General features: G+C 35.9%; 1 protein-coding gene across 2 annotated transcripts in view; it reads right to left on the bottom strand.

The window, feature by feature from the left end:
• FBN2 (fibrillin 2) overlaps positions 1-16,547 on the bottom strand; it is a 219,170-nt gene that overhangs the window by 83,992 nt on the left and 118,631 nt on the right. For both annotated transcript variants that reach the window (XM_081501841.1, XM_081501840.1), the window contains exons 13-18: positions 15,166-15,291; positions 14,220-14,342; positions 12,459-12,581; positions 6,299-6,451; positions 3,827-3,880; positions 1,844-1,969 (exon numbers count right to left, since the gene is read on the bottom strand). In XM_081501841.1, coding sequence (XP_081357967.1) covers positions 1,844-1,969; positions 3,827-3,880; positions 6,299-6,451; positions 12,459-12,581; positions 14,220-14,342; positions 15,166-15,291 — 705 coding nt within the window. The remainder of the gene's footprint in view (positions 1-1,843; positions 1,970-3,826; positions 3,881-6,298; positions 6,452-12,458; positions 12,582-14,219; positions 14,343-15,165; positions 15,292-16,547) is intronic.

Raw genomic sequence — 16,547 nt, 5'->3', positions numbered from 1 at the left:
TGAAACGAACAGGTGTTCAAAATGTTTTAATTTTGTTATTTGTTTTTCTTCCTCATCCCATACCTGACTCTGTCTCTTTTTACCCAAAGCACATCCCTTGGCCCTAAGCAAAATACATGTTACTCAAATGGAACAATCTTGTGCTTTCTTTTAAGATGTTCTAAAGTCCCTGGGATGTGTGTTTCTGCTTTGGAAAAGGCACATTACTACTTTGTTCTTCATTTACTTGTTGACCTACAGTAGTATACACTTTATCAAGAGGCCAAATCACAATTTATTTATCCATCAATCCATGATGTGGGTTGAAATGTGTCCCTCAAAAAAATATTTTGACTTCCTAACCCCCAGTACCTCAGAATGTGAGCTAATTTAGAAACAGGATGCTTAAATAGAATAATCAAGTTAAAATAAGATCCTTTGGGTAGGTTGTATTGCAGTATAGGTATGGACACCAATGACTGCAATAAAGGGGAAATTATGACACAGGGACAGACACACACAGAGGGAAGCTGATGTGAAGATGCACAGAGGAAAGACAGACCTGACACATCTAAAAACTGAGCAGTGCTAAGGACTGCCTATAACACCTGAGACTGGAAGAGGAGAAGAAGGATTCTCCCACCGAGCCCTTCTCCCCTAGAAGAGGAAAGGAAGGATTCTCCCCTAGAGAGAGCATGGCCCCACTGACACCTTGATTTTGGACTTTCGACTCCAAAACTGTAACATACAATTCCCATTGTTTTAAGCAGCTCCATTTTGGGTACTTTGTTAGGGCAGACCCAAGTAAACTAAAATTGAAATCTGGCTTTTTATTTTCAAAATCTAGTTTTAATTTTATCAAAATTATGCATATACCTACATTAAAGAGTTGAGCATTGCCATGAACCGTGTTCAGTATGTGAATGTTCAATTTCCTTGTTTTCAGTAGGGTACCCAAGCGCTCAGCTGTACTTAGATGCTACGCTGGAAGTAAATTTGCTTTTAGGGAATAAAAGCTAGCTGGTTTGCATATTTTTATAAGTGTTCAACAATCTCTGGTTGGGGCCCTTCCCAGTAGGTATCAAAATCTATTGTAAGTACATGATATCTAATATAGCTTTATACATCCATTATATGTGTATCTTCAACCCAAGGTGAGATGGATATATAGTAACATATATCAGTAATAAAACTCAAAACCATAAACATGGAAAAATATATTTCTTTCTAATCATAATCATCAAGACCTGCATTTGAGTCATTAGTGGTAAATGTAAAAATTATTACATGTAATGAAGGATCAATTAGCATTCATTTTATAAAAGCGGACTCAAGTGCTCTGCCAGAAAATCTAGATTTTTCACAAATACTTGAATATATGAACTATGTACTTGAGGTTTTTCAAACATTCCATTTTAAATTACAAAAGGAAACACCCATCTCATTTATCCTATTTGGATGTTGCAGCAATTGATTGTTCCTTTCCAAGTCAACTTGTAATATTTAATTTTATTAATGTAGTATTATCCAAACATACCATCTTTTTAATTTTTGAATCCCACTTCCTAGTAAAATATTATAGGATTAAGATATATGCAGATAAAACAGGACAATAATTAACTATATGTCCATTCACCTGGGGAAAAGACCTAATTTAAATATTAATACTAAACTGTGCCATTAAAAAGTCTGTTACTGTTTAACAGTATTTGATTCCAATATTTTTGTTTCTCTATACTGAAAAGGAAACAAGAGAAACTGTAAGACCTCTAGTTTTACTCACTTATTTATAGCTTGATTCCTCCTATGATCCATGGGATTAAACTATACAAAAGTCTCCCGCATAATAAAACAAATAACTTACCAATACAATTTCTTCCAGAGGCATCTGGTTCATAGCCACTGTTGCAATTACACCGGTAACTACCACGTAGATTTTCACAAATTCCATTGGCACATATATCAGGATCCAGAGCACACTCATTGATATCTGCATTAAATGTTCAAAGTTTAATGCTCACAGTCACTTACTGTCTGTTGATACATGTATGTCTAGTAAAGATCACTCAAAATACATAGTGTTTAACCCGGCAACCCTCCAATTTGCTGTTGTTCAGAAAGGGAAAGGAAATGAAAATAAGGAATGAGAATAAAATCAAGAGATATGGGACACTTCCCTGGTAAAAATGAAAAGTGAAGGGAACTGGCAGAAATTCAAAGAATTAAGCCATGTAATGTGCTGGCATTTATGATAAAATTAATAAAGAAATTTATAGGCTGTTGGCTCAAAACCCAAAGGAAAACTCAACTTGATAGGTACTATAACCATCTAATTAAAAGGCAAAGATTTATTAGGATTTCTATATAATTTTATGGTTCCAAAGGCATGGAATATTTCTATTTTATTATCATTTTTTTTATAGTCAACTAAGTAATATGATACTTAGTAAATGTTTCTCCTTGTTGATAAGTTGAAATTGATGGAGAGGTCAGTTTAAATGTGGATGTTTGAGAACACAATATTTTACAACAAGCCGTGAACAGGACTACTCTCTGTCACGACAGCAAGTGGGGCTTGAGGAATGATGTGCTTGTATGAGAAGCCACTAAGTTCCAACCGGGCAGCTGGCTCTGCTGGGGAGGCAATGAGGAAAGGGGATAAAAAATGGTGTAAAACAAAATTCTGGTCACTATGCTCAAATTTTAATAGTAACTATTGTTTTCTAGAATTTAGGAAGCCTTAAAAAACTCCAGAAATGTCAGTCTTTTGAAAGAAGCATCTTTGTAAAAGTTTGCTTCTTTACTCTGGTTTCTGATGTTCTTTGCAAAGACGTGATATTTACTGTCAATTAATCTATAATTTGTCTAAAGGCTCATCAAATATGAAAGTAGAGGAAAATTTATGCAAACTAAAGGTGAACAGCACCCTACAGTTTTATTTAAAAAACAAAGGACACTATATTAACATATAAAAGAACTTTAAAATTATAAACACATATGTACTTAATATTCAAGTTCTAGGTTGGAATTTTGTTAATCGTAGTGCTAAATTTAAAAGAAGAAAACTTCATTGAAACTTTGTACTTCTATAGGTGGATAGAAACATTTTAGTATATCCCTAGCCATAAATAGTCAATTTATTTTTAGGGCTGCTGCTGCTGCTAAGTCACGTCAGTCGTGTCCGACTCTGTGCGACCCCATAGACGGCAGCCCACCAGGCTCCTCCGTCCCTGGGATTCTCCAGGCAAGAATACTGGAGTGGGCTGCCATTTCCTTCTCCAATGCATGAAAGTGAAAAGTGAAAGTGAAGTCGCTCAGTCGTGTCCGACTCTTAGTGACCCCATGGACTGTAGCCCACCAGGCTCCTCCATCCATGGGATTTTCCAGGCAAGAGTACTGGAGTGGGGTGCCATTGCCTTCTCCATTTTTTTTTAGGCAGTATATCTCAAATATCTCTTAAAGATCCACATCAAATACCTCTTACAGATTATTTTTGTTTAAACTATGTCAGTGTCATTAGTTTACATTTTTTCTTCAAATTGACTCCCTTTTTTTTTTTTTAGCCAACTGCAGCTTCTTCTGAAGCAAGGTATCCATAAAATCATGGCTATAGTTTGTTAGTGACATTTTTAACAATGCATATTTAACAGATAATTATTTATCTACTAAGTATAAAAATGAACATCTACATACTGCTTAATATCATCTAGCTTTTAACCACTCTTCTAGAAAAAAATTAATCTTACTACATTACACGGATATATTTTATAATATAAATATATCTATAATATAATAATAAAGATATACAATTATATAATTATTATAAGATTGAGAATTGAATAGTTACCTCTTCCATCCACAGTGATACCTACTCCACTACTACAAAGGCCATGGAATTCAGCTGTGAGATAAAAACAAAAAGAGAAATAAAAACTCTAAATTACATCTGTTTCAGACACAAGTCACTTTCATAACTCCAAAACTATTATTAAAAAGAATTACCTGAAATAACCTAAAATTGAAAACACATCACAGTTTTCTAGCACATAATTATTTTAAGAGTTACAAAATCAGAGATAAGCATAAAAAAGTAAACAAAAAAAAAGTTGTGATTATCACCTTAAATATCATTAATATATTGATAAACATTACAAACATTTTCTACTTATGGAAACTTTAAAAAAATCTAAATTGTATTATAGAGATTGATTTTAAGCTTTTTTTTCTTCTCTTAATAATAACAGGAAACATATGTAATAAGTAGCATTTACTATTGATACACCTGATACTGTTCTAGCATTTTGAATCTAATAACTTATTTAATCCTCCCAATACCACTAACGAGATACTGTTATTTTCCCTCTTTTATAGCCAAGAAAGTTGGACTAGAGATGGGAAGTAATATGCTCAGGTCAGTTATAAGTGGGGGAATAGGCTTGGACCCTCTGTATTCTAAAACAGACATTTCACATAATAGCCCATTTAATGATTTAATATTTTTTCTCAGTTATGTGGATGTACTACACTCAGTCAATCTCTTATTGATGAAATTAGGTTTGTTCAACTTTTGGCAATTACTGATATAATAAATACTACAAATTTCAAAACATCACCAGGTTAATCTCTTAGAAGTAAAACTGCTCGAGTTCATGTTTCTCTTCAGGTTTTTGATGGTCTTCCTCTCCCAAAATATCCCAGGTTACACTTTCAGCAGCAGTGTAAGAGAATACCCATATTGGTATAACCTTCCCAGTCCTGGGGAGAATCAATCATTTTTACCAATCTATAAACAAAAATGACACTTTTAAAAATTTCCTTTTAATTTTAAACAGATTAGGCATCTTTTTATGTGGCACTCTATCATTTGCACTTCTGCTTTGTGAAGTTTTGTGTACACTGTACTTTTTTCTATAGAGGGTTTCAATTTTGCCTACTGATGAATGTAAATTCCTTATACATTAAGGAAAATATTTTTCTAATTCATACATGTATTTTAGTCTTGGGGGCCTGTTTTGAGAGTCCTTTATCATTACAAGATAACAAAAAGTTTGCATCTTCTACAAAAAAGTTATTTTGCAACATTTAATGTAGAGACCTACCTTCATTTTCTTCCCAATATTTATCAACAATATTCATTACCTTTAGTTCAATTTGTTCTTACTGATCTAAATGTCACCTTTATTGTAGTCTATAATCCCATTTATATTTACAATTGTTCCTAGACTCATTTTATTAGTTCAATGATCCTTTTATCTAGTCTAGCTAATGCATAATTCACTTAGATACATTAAGATACTTCATTAACTCCTTTCTTAAATAATAAGCATATTCTTTCATAATAAGCATAATTCACTTAGATATATTAAGATACTTCATTAACTCCTTTTTTTTTTAATGTCATATTCAGTAATTCTTCCAGAGGGATGCTAACCAATTTTCTAAGGTTTGAACAGTCCATTTAATATTTTTTAACAGAATTACTAGCCATTTCTTTGCCAGAAGGCATTTCTTCCATTTTCTACCTGGGAAATTCTTAACTTTTTTTTTTTGAGACCAAAGTAAGTATGCATCCTTCTTTGCAGTCTCCCTAGGAACTAACTGCTCCTTCCTTTGTGCTCTCCTGGTTTCTTTTCAAGGCAGCAATCATACTAAATTGTAATTTATATATTTTCCTACCTATATTTTCAACTCTTCTTGACTTTAAAGGGAAAAAAAAGAGATTGTGTTTGAGTCCCTGCTGTACTTACATCTATTCAATACAGTTTTCATAAAAGTATGAGTAACAAGTCACAGAATAGTCAAATTAAACTGTTTAATGTGCCTGTAACATATGGTAACATTCAGAAAGAAATTTATTACTTTCTGGAACTACTGATAGATTCCTCATAGACCAAACTTCTGATAGAGTACATCCTAATACCATTCTGCATAAAAATTAAAAATAAACAACTAAAATCAGGTTCTCATGACCTTATCATAACCTTGAAAATGGTAAGTAAATATTTTGCTATTTATCTTCAGAATGATGAGAGATGAAAGACTTTGAGGCTAGCATATTCACGTAAAGAATCTGGTTTAACAGTCGTAATTGGATCATAAGATAAATTTTCCTATTCACTATGTGTTCTCTTTCCCTAGAGATTGTAAGTAAATATAAGCCAGATCTTACTATATGCCTCACATATCAACACAAATTTGGATTTCTTTCCTTTCATTAAAAATAGACAAACACTTCAGAGCTGAGGTACTCTTTGACCAACTATCTAATGTTAGGTTAGATAGATTCCTTTTCAGGTACGGAACTGGCAAAGGTGTCTACCTGAATTTTTAGCAGGGCATGGCTGGCAGGGTTCTCCAAAACCATAGTCTGGATTGGCACAGCAGCATTCAGACTTGGTCACTGCACCGGGGAAGGGCCGGACACACACTCCCTTCTTGATCCCACCGTAGCATGTACTGCGCATGTGAGTATCTGGAGAGAGAACAATGACTTGAGATAGCGACACAGAGAAAAAGAGATTTCAAAACAGAAGGCTTCTTGTAACTTAAGTGGCCACTATATGGGAAGCTTCTGGATAGCATCTGCCACTTTTCTTTTTCTTTGTGTCTTCAGCATCTCATAGCATTAGGAAATCAACAAATGTTTACTGTGAGAGGAAAAGAATAAATGCATATGAACAATTTTTTTCTCCAATAATTTTTATGTGTTACACAAGCATCAATTATCCCACTTATCCTCACAGGCCCCTCATTGACCCAGGTATATTTGCACAGCTATAAACAAGACTTAGACCTCTAATCACTGACTATACTTAATATTATTTCTATTTTAGAAGTTCTTATGAACAATGAAATGCAGTGCCGTTAAACTATCTTGAGATGACACTTGGTTAAGAAATTTCTCTCTTCAAACTTCTGAGATAGGAAGCCTATCTTTTCAACCCCCAGTTTAGTGTTGCAGCTGTGTTTTATTTCTTTATTTTTGGCTATGCTGTGTCTTCATTGTTGTGTGGGCTTTTCTCTAGTTATGGAGTGTGGGGGCTACTCTAGTTGTGGTAGATGGGCTTCACATTCGCAGAGGCTTCTCTTGTTGCGGAGCTCGGATTCTAGGGCACTCAGGCTTCAGTAGTTGCAGCACAGAGGCTCAACAGTTGAGGCTCCTGGGCTTTAGAGCACAGGCTCAGTAGTTGCGGTGTGTGCTTAGTTGTTCCAGGGCATGTGGGATCTTCACCGACCAGGGATCGAACCCGTGCCTCCTGCATTGGCAGGCGGCTTCTTTACCACTGAGCCACCAGGGAAGCTCTGTTATTACTGTTTTAATTACTGACTCTCAACAAATCCAGTTCTATAAATAATTACTACTACTATGTGTCTGTGGTATTGCACCTGTTGCTTTATAGACACTATGTCATTGAACATTCAACAACTCCATAGGGTAGTGATCATTATCCACTTTTCATAGATGAGGAAGGTGAGGTTCAGAGGCATTACGTAAGTACCTCCAAGTCCTAGACTATCCACTGTCTGAGCTGAAATTCAGACACAGGCTTGTATGACCTCCAAAGCAATTCTTCTTTCTACTATGTCAGATTATACCCTGAAGACACATAACCTGCTTACTGTGCTCATCTGAAGTCTCATAAAATACAACACAACTTTATGAGATGGTAAATGGTGAACTAATAAAAAAAAAACTCAGATCATCATACAAGCCAGAAAAGCAGTAGTGCTTTTAAGAAGTCTATTATATAGTAATTCCATCAAAGAGATAACCATTATTATAAATATTTATAATTATTCACAACTTGTTGGAAATAATTAATCTGCTTGCTATGCAAAGTACTTATGTCCTGTGATCTGGTGTTTTTTCTGGTTAAAACAATGAGATGGATGTGTGGCTGCATGAAGTAGAGATGTGCATATGCTCAAATGGAAGAGGTTTTACCACACTGACCTTGGGGAGTGGCGGTGCTATTCCTTTCTGCCTCTGCTATGACCTAGTTTGGAAGGGTCAGCTCTGAGTTACACACAAGTATAGGACTCAACACAATGATGAATATATGCATATACAACATAATTCATGACTTCCAGTAAGATTTTTGTGAGTTCTTAGGATGGTACCACTTATCTCAAAAGGCATCACAGAATGGTCAAAGCTATTTCTGTTTTCATGCTGAGAACGTAAGCCAGGGGCAATTTTGAGAAGCAAGTCGATATAAAGCCTATGGTACTCACTTCTACCTTTGATAAAAAACAGTTGAGTTTTCCCTTTTCAAAGACCCCAGATTGGAACTCTAGTTCATTTTATTCTCTTCAGTGTAACTAAGCCAACGTTCATAGTAGATAGGATTAGAGACACGGATACCAGCAGAACCATCAGTACGAGCTCACATGAATGTTTTGGTTGGTGATTGGACTTAAATCCTATGCTATGCCTTTTCCATATGTTATCAAATTTCTCCACGTCTTTTCTTTCTTAAAGACTGGAATTGCTGAAGAATTTTCTCAGATAATTAGCATACTTTACCTTTATATTTACCAAAGGTAAAGTGTGTATGGACTCAAAATGCTAATTTTACCTTATTCTTCGTTTTTCAGTATCAACTTTTCTTTATAGCTCAAACCAGCAACTCTTAAGACTATGTTTAATGTAACACTACTATTCTGATTTAACAACAGTAAAAACTGTAATAGTTTACTTACTGGGTATGTGTTATGTGCCAGACATCATTCAAGATTTATACCCATAAATCTAATACTAATCTATTTAATCCTCAAAAACAACCAGTGAGGAAAGGATGCACAGAGAGGTAATGTATCTTGCCTAAGGCCACACAGCAAGTACAAAGGGCAGAATTAGGGTAAAGAAAAAAAATTAACCTTTAGCTGACAGAACTGTCAAAGGGTGTTCATGAAGATGCTGAAATACTCTTAAGCTAACATAACAGGATGTTAAAAAGGAAATTTAAGCTTAAATCTCACGGTGCATATAACAAGGTGAATTTTGAGACTCCATCCTGAAGGAAGTAGAAAAGGAAAATTCGTTGCCAGGTTCTTAAACCCCTCCCAATATCCAGGATACAATTTAGAGAGAGGCAATTAAGAGTTTTTGAGGAGGATTTTTTTGGGGCAAGAGCCAGATTACAAATTGGGCATGCTTCCATCTTCACCCCTGGGCAAGAGAAAAGAGCTTCACAGGGAACAGCCTGAAGCATTTGTACCAAATTCTATCAGGGACCCCTAGCACACAGAGGAGAGTGGCTGCTATTCCCACCGCTGAATCAAAGGACAAAGGCAAGGGCAACCTCTATTCACTCAGTTCACAGGGCAAAGGGTGGCATGTCCTGTGGATCAGATGAGGGCCACCCTAACTGGAGGCTCTAAAATGAACACAGAGAGAGGAGACGAGACACCACTAGAGACAGTCTGTCTAACGTGGACTGCAGAAAGACCTGGGGTTGGGCCAGGAGCAGCCACCAGGAGAAAAATGCAGTGTCCGCATCTCGCCACGGGCAGGCCAAGGCCGTTGACACCCTCATGAAATCACTCACAAGGATGAAGTTGGCTTAAACTTGTGTCAAGCCCAGAAATCTTGAAGTAACCCTGGAGAGTTTGAGTGCTTCTGCCTTCTTTCCTCTCCCCTTGTGCTTTGATTGCTCTGGTAGACTCAGAAACATCCTGCTCATGAAGCTGTGAGCTTGGGAAGGGAAGTCACAACTTCAAATCAAGTTCAGAATATTGACTATTATACATCACTGGACATCCTAACTGCTAAATCCAGATTATTTTCATTACCTCAAGCAGTCTTATAAATTTCTGCCATCTAAAAACTGTAAAGTTGGGGGTGCCTAAGTTTTCTTCCTTATTAGATAAACTGCTCCCACTGAAAAATTAAAAGTATATTTTGAAAGGATTGAGAAAAACAAAATACAGTTGCCTTTTGTTCATATCCTGTCTGTGAATCATGCTTCTTCAATATCCTGGTTACAACAGTAGTTTAATTTTCTGAAAATAAAAAACCCCATCTCAGTATATAGATAAACAAAAATGAACAAACAAATGAAATCTAAAATTAAAGTGCTAACTCTAATAATAAGTCATAGTAATGATTCATCTCTAACCTCAACAATCAATGCATCTAAAAGCATCTCAAAAGGCAGAAGACATGAAGAAAACACATCTAGCATGTTAAAGGAATAGCTATATAATTTTACACACAGAACAAATGGTGTTTTTATTTTAAAAAGTTTAAGTAATTACAACTGTGAAAAACTGGAGAGGGATTCCCCCAAAATTCTAATGCTTTTTCTGTATGTGGACAAGAGAATGAATATTTGTGTTTGAACACTGAATTCCTTACAACTACTCATATGTCGGTTGCTTAAAAGAAAAATCATTTCTCCCTCCAAAACTGGTTTTGAACTAATCATAGATTTCAGCAAAACCATTTAGATAAAGGAAAAAAGCAACTGAAAATAGTTTAGCTCTTTAAGCAGAAAGGAGCTACATTCTTCTAGTTACTGTTTTTGAAATAGTCCTGAACGAAGTGCTGACAATCATGTAAGCTGAAATAAATCCTAGCCTGGATAGAGTGGATGAAACTTTAAGTGGACAGATTATTTCCATCTGCTGTTGCTTCTTCTTTTTTTTTTTAAAATAACCTTCAGAATCCAAATGTTTTGATTCCCATAGGTTAAGAATAAAGTATAACCAGCTATGTCTGAGAAAGAATTTCATTTCTCTCAAATAATACTTTTAAACCACTGAGTATGTCTGTCTTCTACTCTATGACCTGAGAAATAGATGGTGCACAACGGTTAATTCACTTTCATGGAAGTGCTTTGGAGAGACTATGGCATTCAATGTATTTTCACAACTCCTCCCTCTGCTCTTGATATCATTAGGACATAGTAGTTGGGTTTTTGAATGCCAAAGATATTTTCGTTTTGCCTGCCTTTTTAAAGCTGATGCCTGCTAACTCAAAAGTAGGAATTATTCCCAAGAAGAAAGATGAATGGTTTCAAATAAAATATACATTCTCTCTCATACTCTTTCCTTGTTTCTATCGTTACACAGCACTGAATAACTACTTAGAAACATTTCCAACTTTTGATATAAGTTGAAGTTCTAACATATAAATTATTTACATTTAAAATTTTGTTTGGGAAAAGCAGCAGACTCACAGATATGGAGAACAACCTGGTGGTTACCAGTGGGGATGGGAGGACGGGCAACACAGGGATGGGGGAGTGGGAGATACAAACTGTTGGGTGTAAGATAGGCTTAAGGATGTACTGTACAACATGAGGAATATAGCCAATATTCTGCAATAACTGTAAATGAAAATTAACCTTTAAAATTGTAAAAAAATAAAATTTAAAAGGCTTCCCTGGTGGCTCAGACAGTAAAAAAACGTGCCTGCAATGCAGAAGACCCGGGTTCTGTCCCTGGGTCGGGAAGATCCCCTGGATAAGGGAATGGCTACCCACTCCAGTATTCTTGCCTGGGGAATTCCATGGACAGAGGAGCCTGGCAGGTTACAGTCCATGGGGTTGCAAAGAGTCAGACATGGCTGAGAGACTAACACACACAACATTTTTAAAAAATATTAAAGCTCAGATGACAAAAATAAATATTGTTTGGGTAAAAATAATAGTTTATTTAAATACAACTGCTATCCCTGTTTCATGTCTCATTAATTATAAAATATATATCCGTTGTATGTAGTGTTAGTCTCTCGGTTGTGTCCAACTCTTTGTGACCCCAGGGATTATAGCCTGCCAGGCTCCTCTATGGAATTCTCCAGGCAAGAATACTGGAGTGGGTTGCCATTACCTTCTCCAGGGATCTTCCTGACCCAGGGATCGAACCTGGGTCTCTTGCATTACAGGCAGATTCTTTACTGTCAGAGCCACCAGACAGACATGGTTATCTAACAGTATGAAGGACACTGGTAAAGGACAATTTTTTTTCCTTCTCTAGCATTTCTATCTCATCAGAGGCTACTGAAGGGAGCTAGCGGGGCTCTTTGTCCCTTTTTAAAAACTGCCTTATTGAGATAATTCACATACAAAGAATGCACCCATTTAAAGTAAATAAATTCAATAGCTTTTAGCACATTCATAGAGTTGGACAATCATTATTCTAGCTGATGTTAGAACATTTCATCATCTCATAAACACCTTTAATAATCACCTTCTTCTCCCACCACCCTCTAACTCTCTGCTCTGAGCAACCACTAATCTGCTCAGCCTCTACAAATTTGACCTTTATAGACATTTCATTCGGAATCGTAATGTGGTCTTCTGTGTGTGGCTTCTTTCACTTAGCATGATGTTTTCAAGATTATCCATGCTTTCACATATATTAGTATTTCATTCCTTTTTATGGCTGAATATTATTCTATTGTATAGATACACCTTTATCCCATTTTCAAAGATCATTTGGTCACTGGGGCCATTACAGAATGTTTCACTTACCAACACACACGCGTCCGTCCACACCCACAGCCAGACCTGGGGGACAGTCACAGCGGAAGGACCCTTCATTGTTGATGCAATGCCCATTCATGCAGATTCCTGGGGTCTGGCACTCATCAATATCTGCCCAGAAAGGGGAACACAAGCCGGGCCATTACTCTAACTTTATTACAGAGTTGACCTGTTGCTACCACTGTACATTATCAACATTTGGTTTTCAATTTTATAACTTGTGCAAGAATATACAGATGTGACAACAAATCTTTTACACAAATGCAACTCATTCAAACACATTTTCAGAAAGATTGAGTGAAAGTATATCGTTTTACCCATTAGAAGAGTATGACAAATTCGTTTTCATTATTTATTTGGCAGTTCTGTTTCATTATTAAATGATATTCAACTCAAATTAGTTAAGTGAAATAAATTCTTAAAACCAAGGTAAATGTTTGTAATTAACTTTCATTTACACATACATAAAACTCTAAGATGCTGTTTTAATATTAATTCAGTCAGTTCACAGTAACAAAATAATCTGAAGTCTCTTGTAATTTTCAAAGTGCTTAAATTTATGAAATGTAACCCACCATTAAATGGCTTCCCCTTAAAGGGGAACAGCCTTCAAAACACAGAGCTGCCAAATCATGAGCATTTCAAAATTTATGGATTACAGCATTTGTAATAAGACATTAATAAAAGTTTCAATAAAGCAGGAACTGGTGAGATTTAGGTCATCTTTTTATGTATATTTAAGTTTCTTAAGAAGTGCTGAAAAAGTTACAGGCTGTAATGTAATGCTACACACTGGAACAGAATGCTAATCTCATATCCTGTGATTAATCCAAGTTAGCTAACCTTGAGATGACATTCCAGTTATGAGTTCAATCAGCAAAGCTACAATATTTCTATTTAATACTGAACTTCCTTTTCATGAATAGTCAAGAAACTACTTTCATTCAGAAATACAAGAATCAGTCTTGATTTTTCTCTGTCCACTGTCCCTGGAATTTCACTGACATTATAGGGTTTGGGTATGAGTATTATTTGCTATTCAGATAAATTTGTGTGATTGAAGGCAAGAAGTATTCATAGAGTTAATTTTGTCCAAAAGAAGGAAACTGGAATAAAACTTGCTTTTTTTTAGTATAACGACAAAATTTGTTCCATCTTACTAAATTCCAACTGTGAATATAGACATAATGTAGTCTAATTTATTTCCAAGAGTTATCCTTTGCTTAGTAAAGTTACCACTAGAGCTTGAGCTTCAAAATGGTTTTATAAACAAAACAGTTGCTAGAAATATTCAAAGTACTTCTTCACAAAACCAATATAAGGCTTTTAGATATGGATATGGTAACAAATGATATATGAATTAGCTTATGGAAAAGATATAATGCAAAACCAGTAATGAATGACAGTGAAAAATCTAGCCCTGAGAATACAATATTTTTCTTCCTCTTTTTTCATGTAAAAAGTAGAGAGAACTTATTTCTTCATTGTCTTTTCCATATTTGCTAGAACCAATCTGTCATTTCCTTAATTCTTCCTATGCCATTATTATTTTTGTAAAGACATTGGTGTTCCACAGACCACAAAGTATGTTTTTCTAGGAAGCTTTAGACACCTGCCGTACTGAATTAGTGAGAGATGTGAATAATACAAAATCCACATGAAGAAACTGAAGTAATTCTTGCATGATTCATTCAGATAAAAAAGATGGTTTCAATCATGGTTACTTTCCTATCTCAGAGCCATACATACCAGTGCAGTAACGCCCACTTGGAGCCAAGATAAATCCTGGTTTGCAGATGCACTTGAAGCTGCCATCTTCATTAATGCACATCCCATTCAAACACATGTTGGTAGTTGTACATTCATCATGGTCTACAGAAGCAGAGAGTGACTTACACAACTGGCCTTTAGGAAATCAGTTCCCCTCTTCCTACAAACAACTGCCAGGCATATTCTACTGCATAAAGGAGCCAAGTGGTCACAGACTGTTTTTTTTCCTTATGAATGCCAACCGAGTGAGAGCAAATAGTGTGGAAAATGTGAAGGACCTTTAGTGTAAGGGACATAGAGGAAAAGCATTAAGGAAATTTGGTGTGTAGTTTCTATTAAAAATCACATGAATAGTGTTTTATTTTGATTATCAAAACGTTACTATTTCTTTCATCAGATGCTTATATTGTATGAGAGAATAAAGCAATGACAAAGCTCACTGCACATGAAATGATCTGGACTTTGATTAGTGGGTGAAATATGTGCTTCTGTGCAAATAGAATATTTCTGTAGCATATTGGTGTTTACTACACTGCTAGACATCACCAGGACCACAAATTTGGAGATTTGATTATCACATACATCAAGTGTTTTTGTGCTTCCCTAGACTGGAGGTGGGCCTTTTCTGTATTATCAGTGTTGTAACCCGAACAGTCAAAATACAGTAGGTGCTAAAAATTACAAAGAATAATCATTACTTTAATTAAACATATGCCACACAAGAAACTTCCAGAAGCAACGAACTATTCATTTATAATATTTCCAAAAAATCTGTGTTAAATGTATTTATATTTTACCTAAGTCATCTGAACGACTCTCATATATGTGCTGTATGAGATTTCATGGAAATAGTCTATATGGTTCTAAATAAAAGTGTGTATATCCCTTAAAAAATCTTTTGCAAGGGAGCAGGCACTTTCCATACCAACACAGTTTTTTCCATCTGTAGTTAATTCAAAGCCAGCATTGCAAATGCACTGGAAACTTCCATCTGTGTTCACACATCGACCATTCTTACAAAGAACCCCATTCTGGATGCATTCATCAATATCTGGGGAAATTAACAATATTATTCTTTTAAAATAATCATAAAAGCAATAAGACAATCCATGTAATATCCAGGTCATGGTGCTTCTTTAGAAAAATGTTCATCTCTCACCAGGTTTTTTTTCTTGGATACGTAGGTGTAAGCAGTTCTACAGCCCTGACTTATAACAGCTGAAGGAGGGAAGAAAAAGAAAAATGAAATGGGGTGTACAGTGAATGTAGAAGAGGGTGGACAGTAAAGCTGGAATTACTGATGTAGCTGCTTCTGACACAGTGGTTGAAGACCTTAAAAGTCAGAGCAAGTGAAACTGCTTATACGTGGAATCTAAAAAAAAATGGTACAAAAGAACTTATTTACAAAACAGATACAGAAAACAAACTTATGGTGACCAATGGGGTGAGGCGGGGAGGTATAAACTGGGAGATTGGAATCGACATGTACATACTACTACATATAAAACAAAAACCAACAGGACCTATTGTGGGCTTCTCTGGTAGCTCAGCTGGTAAAGAATCTGCCAGCAATGCAGGAGACTCTGGTTCAGTTCCTGGGTTGAGGAGATCCCCTGGAGAAGGGGACAGCTACCCACTCCAGTATTCTTTCCCAGGGAATTCCATGGACAGAGGAGCCTGGCAGGTTACAGTCCATGGGGTCACAAAGAGCCGGACACAACTGAGCGACTTTCACTTCACTTCACTTCAAGGACGTATACTATAGCACAGGGAACTCTACTCAAAACTCTGTAATGATCTATATGAGAAAAGAATCTAAAAAGAGTGGATATATGTATGGTGGTGCTGGTTTAATCACTAAGCGGTGTACAACTCTTGTGACCCCATAGACTGTAGTCCGCCAGGCTCCTCTTTCCACGGGACTTCCCAGGCAAGAACATTAGAGTGGCTTCCCATTTCCTTCCTCAGGGGATCTTCCTGACCCAGGAATCAAACCTGTGTCTCCTGCACTGCAGGTGGATTCTTTACCACTGAGCCACCAGGGAAATTCGGATATATGTACAAGTATAACTAAATCACTTTGCTGTACACTGAAACTAACACAACATTGAAAATCAACTCTAGTCCATCAAAAATTAATTTAAAAAAAGACAAAGCAAGGAGCTGAGTAAGAATGAAATAACTAAAGAATACCTGGATTAAGAGCAACATGACAAAAATTGCTGGAATAAAGTGATTCAAGCAACTGCCAGTGAATGAATAGGAAATGAAAAAAAGGAAAAGAAGGATTATCTTCTAAAAGAATTC

Source organism: Giraffa tippelskirchi, chromosome 6 (genome assembly GCF_054371585.1).
Source record: "Giraffa tippelskirchi isolate mGirTip1 chromosome 6, T2T-mGirTip1v1.2.pri, whole genome shotgun sequence".
Classification (NCBI taxonomy): Eukaryota; Metazoa; Chordata; class Mammalia; order Artiodactyla; family Giraffidae; genus Giraffa; species Giraffa tippelskirchi.
This window is presented reverse-complemented; position numbering and strand designations above follow the sequence as displayed.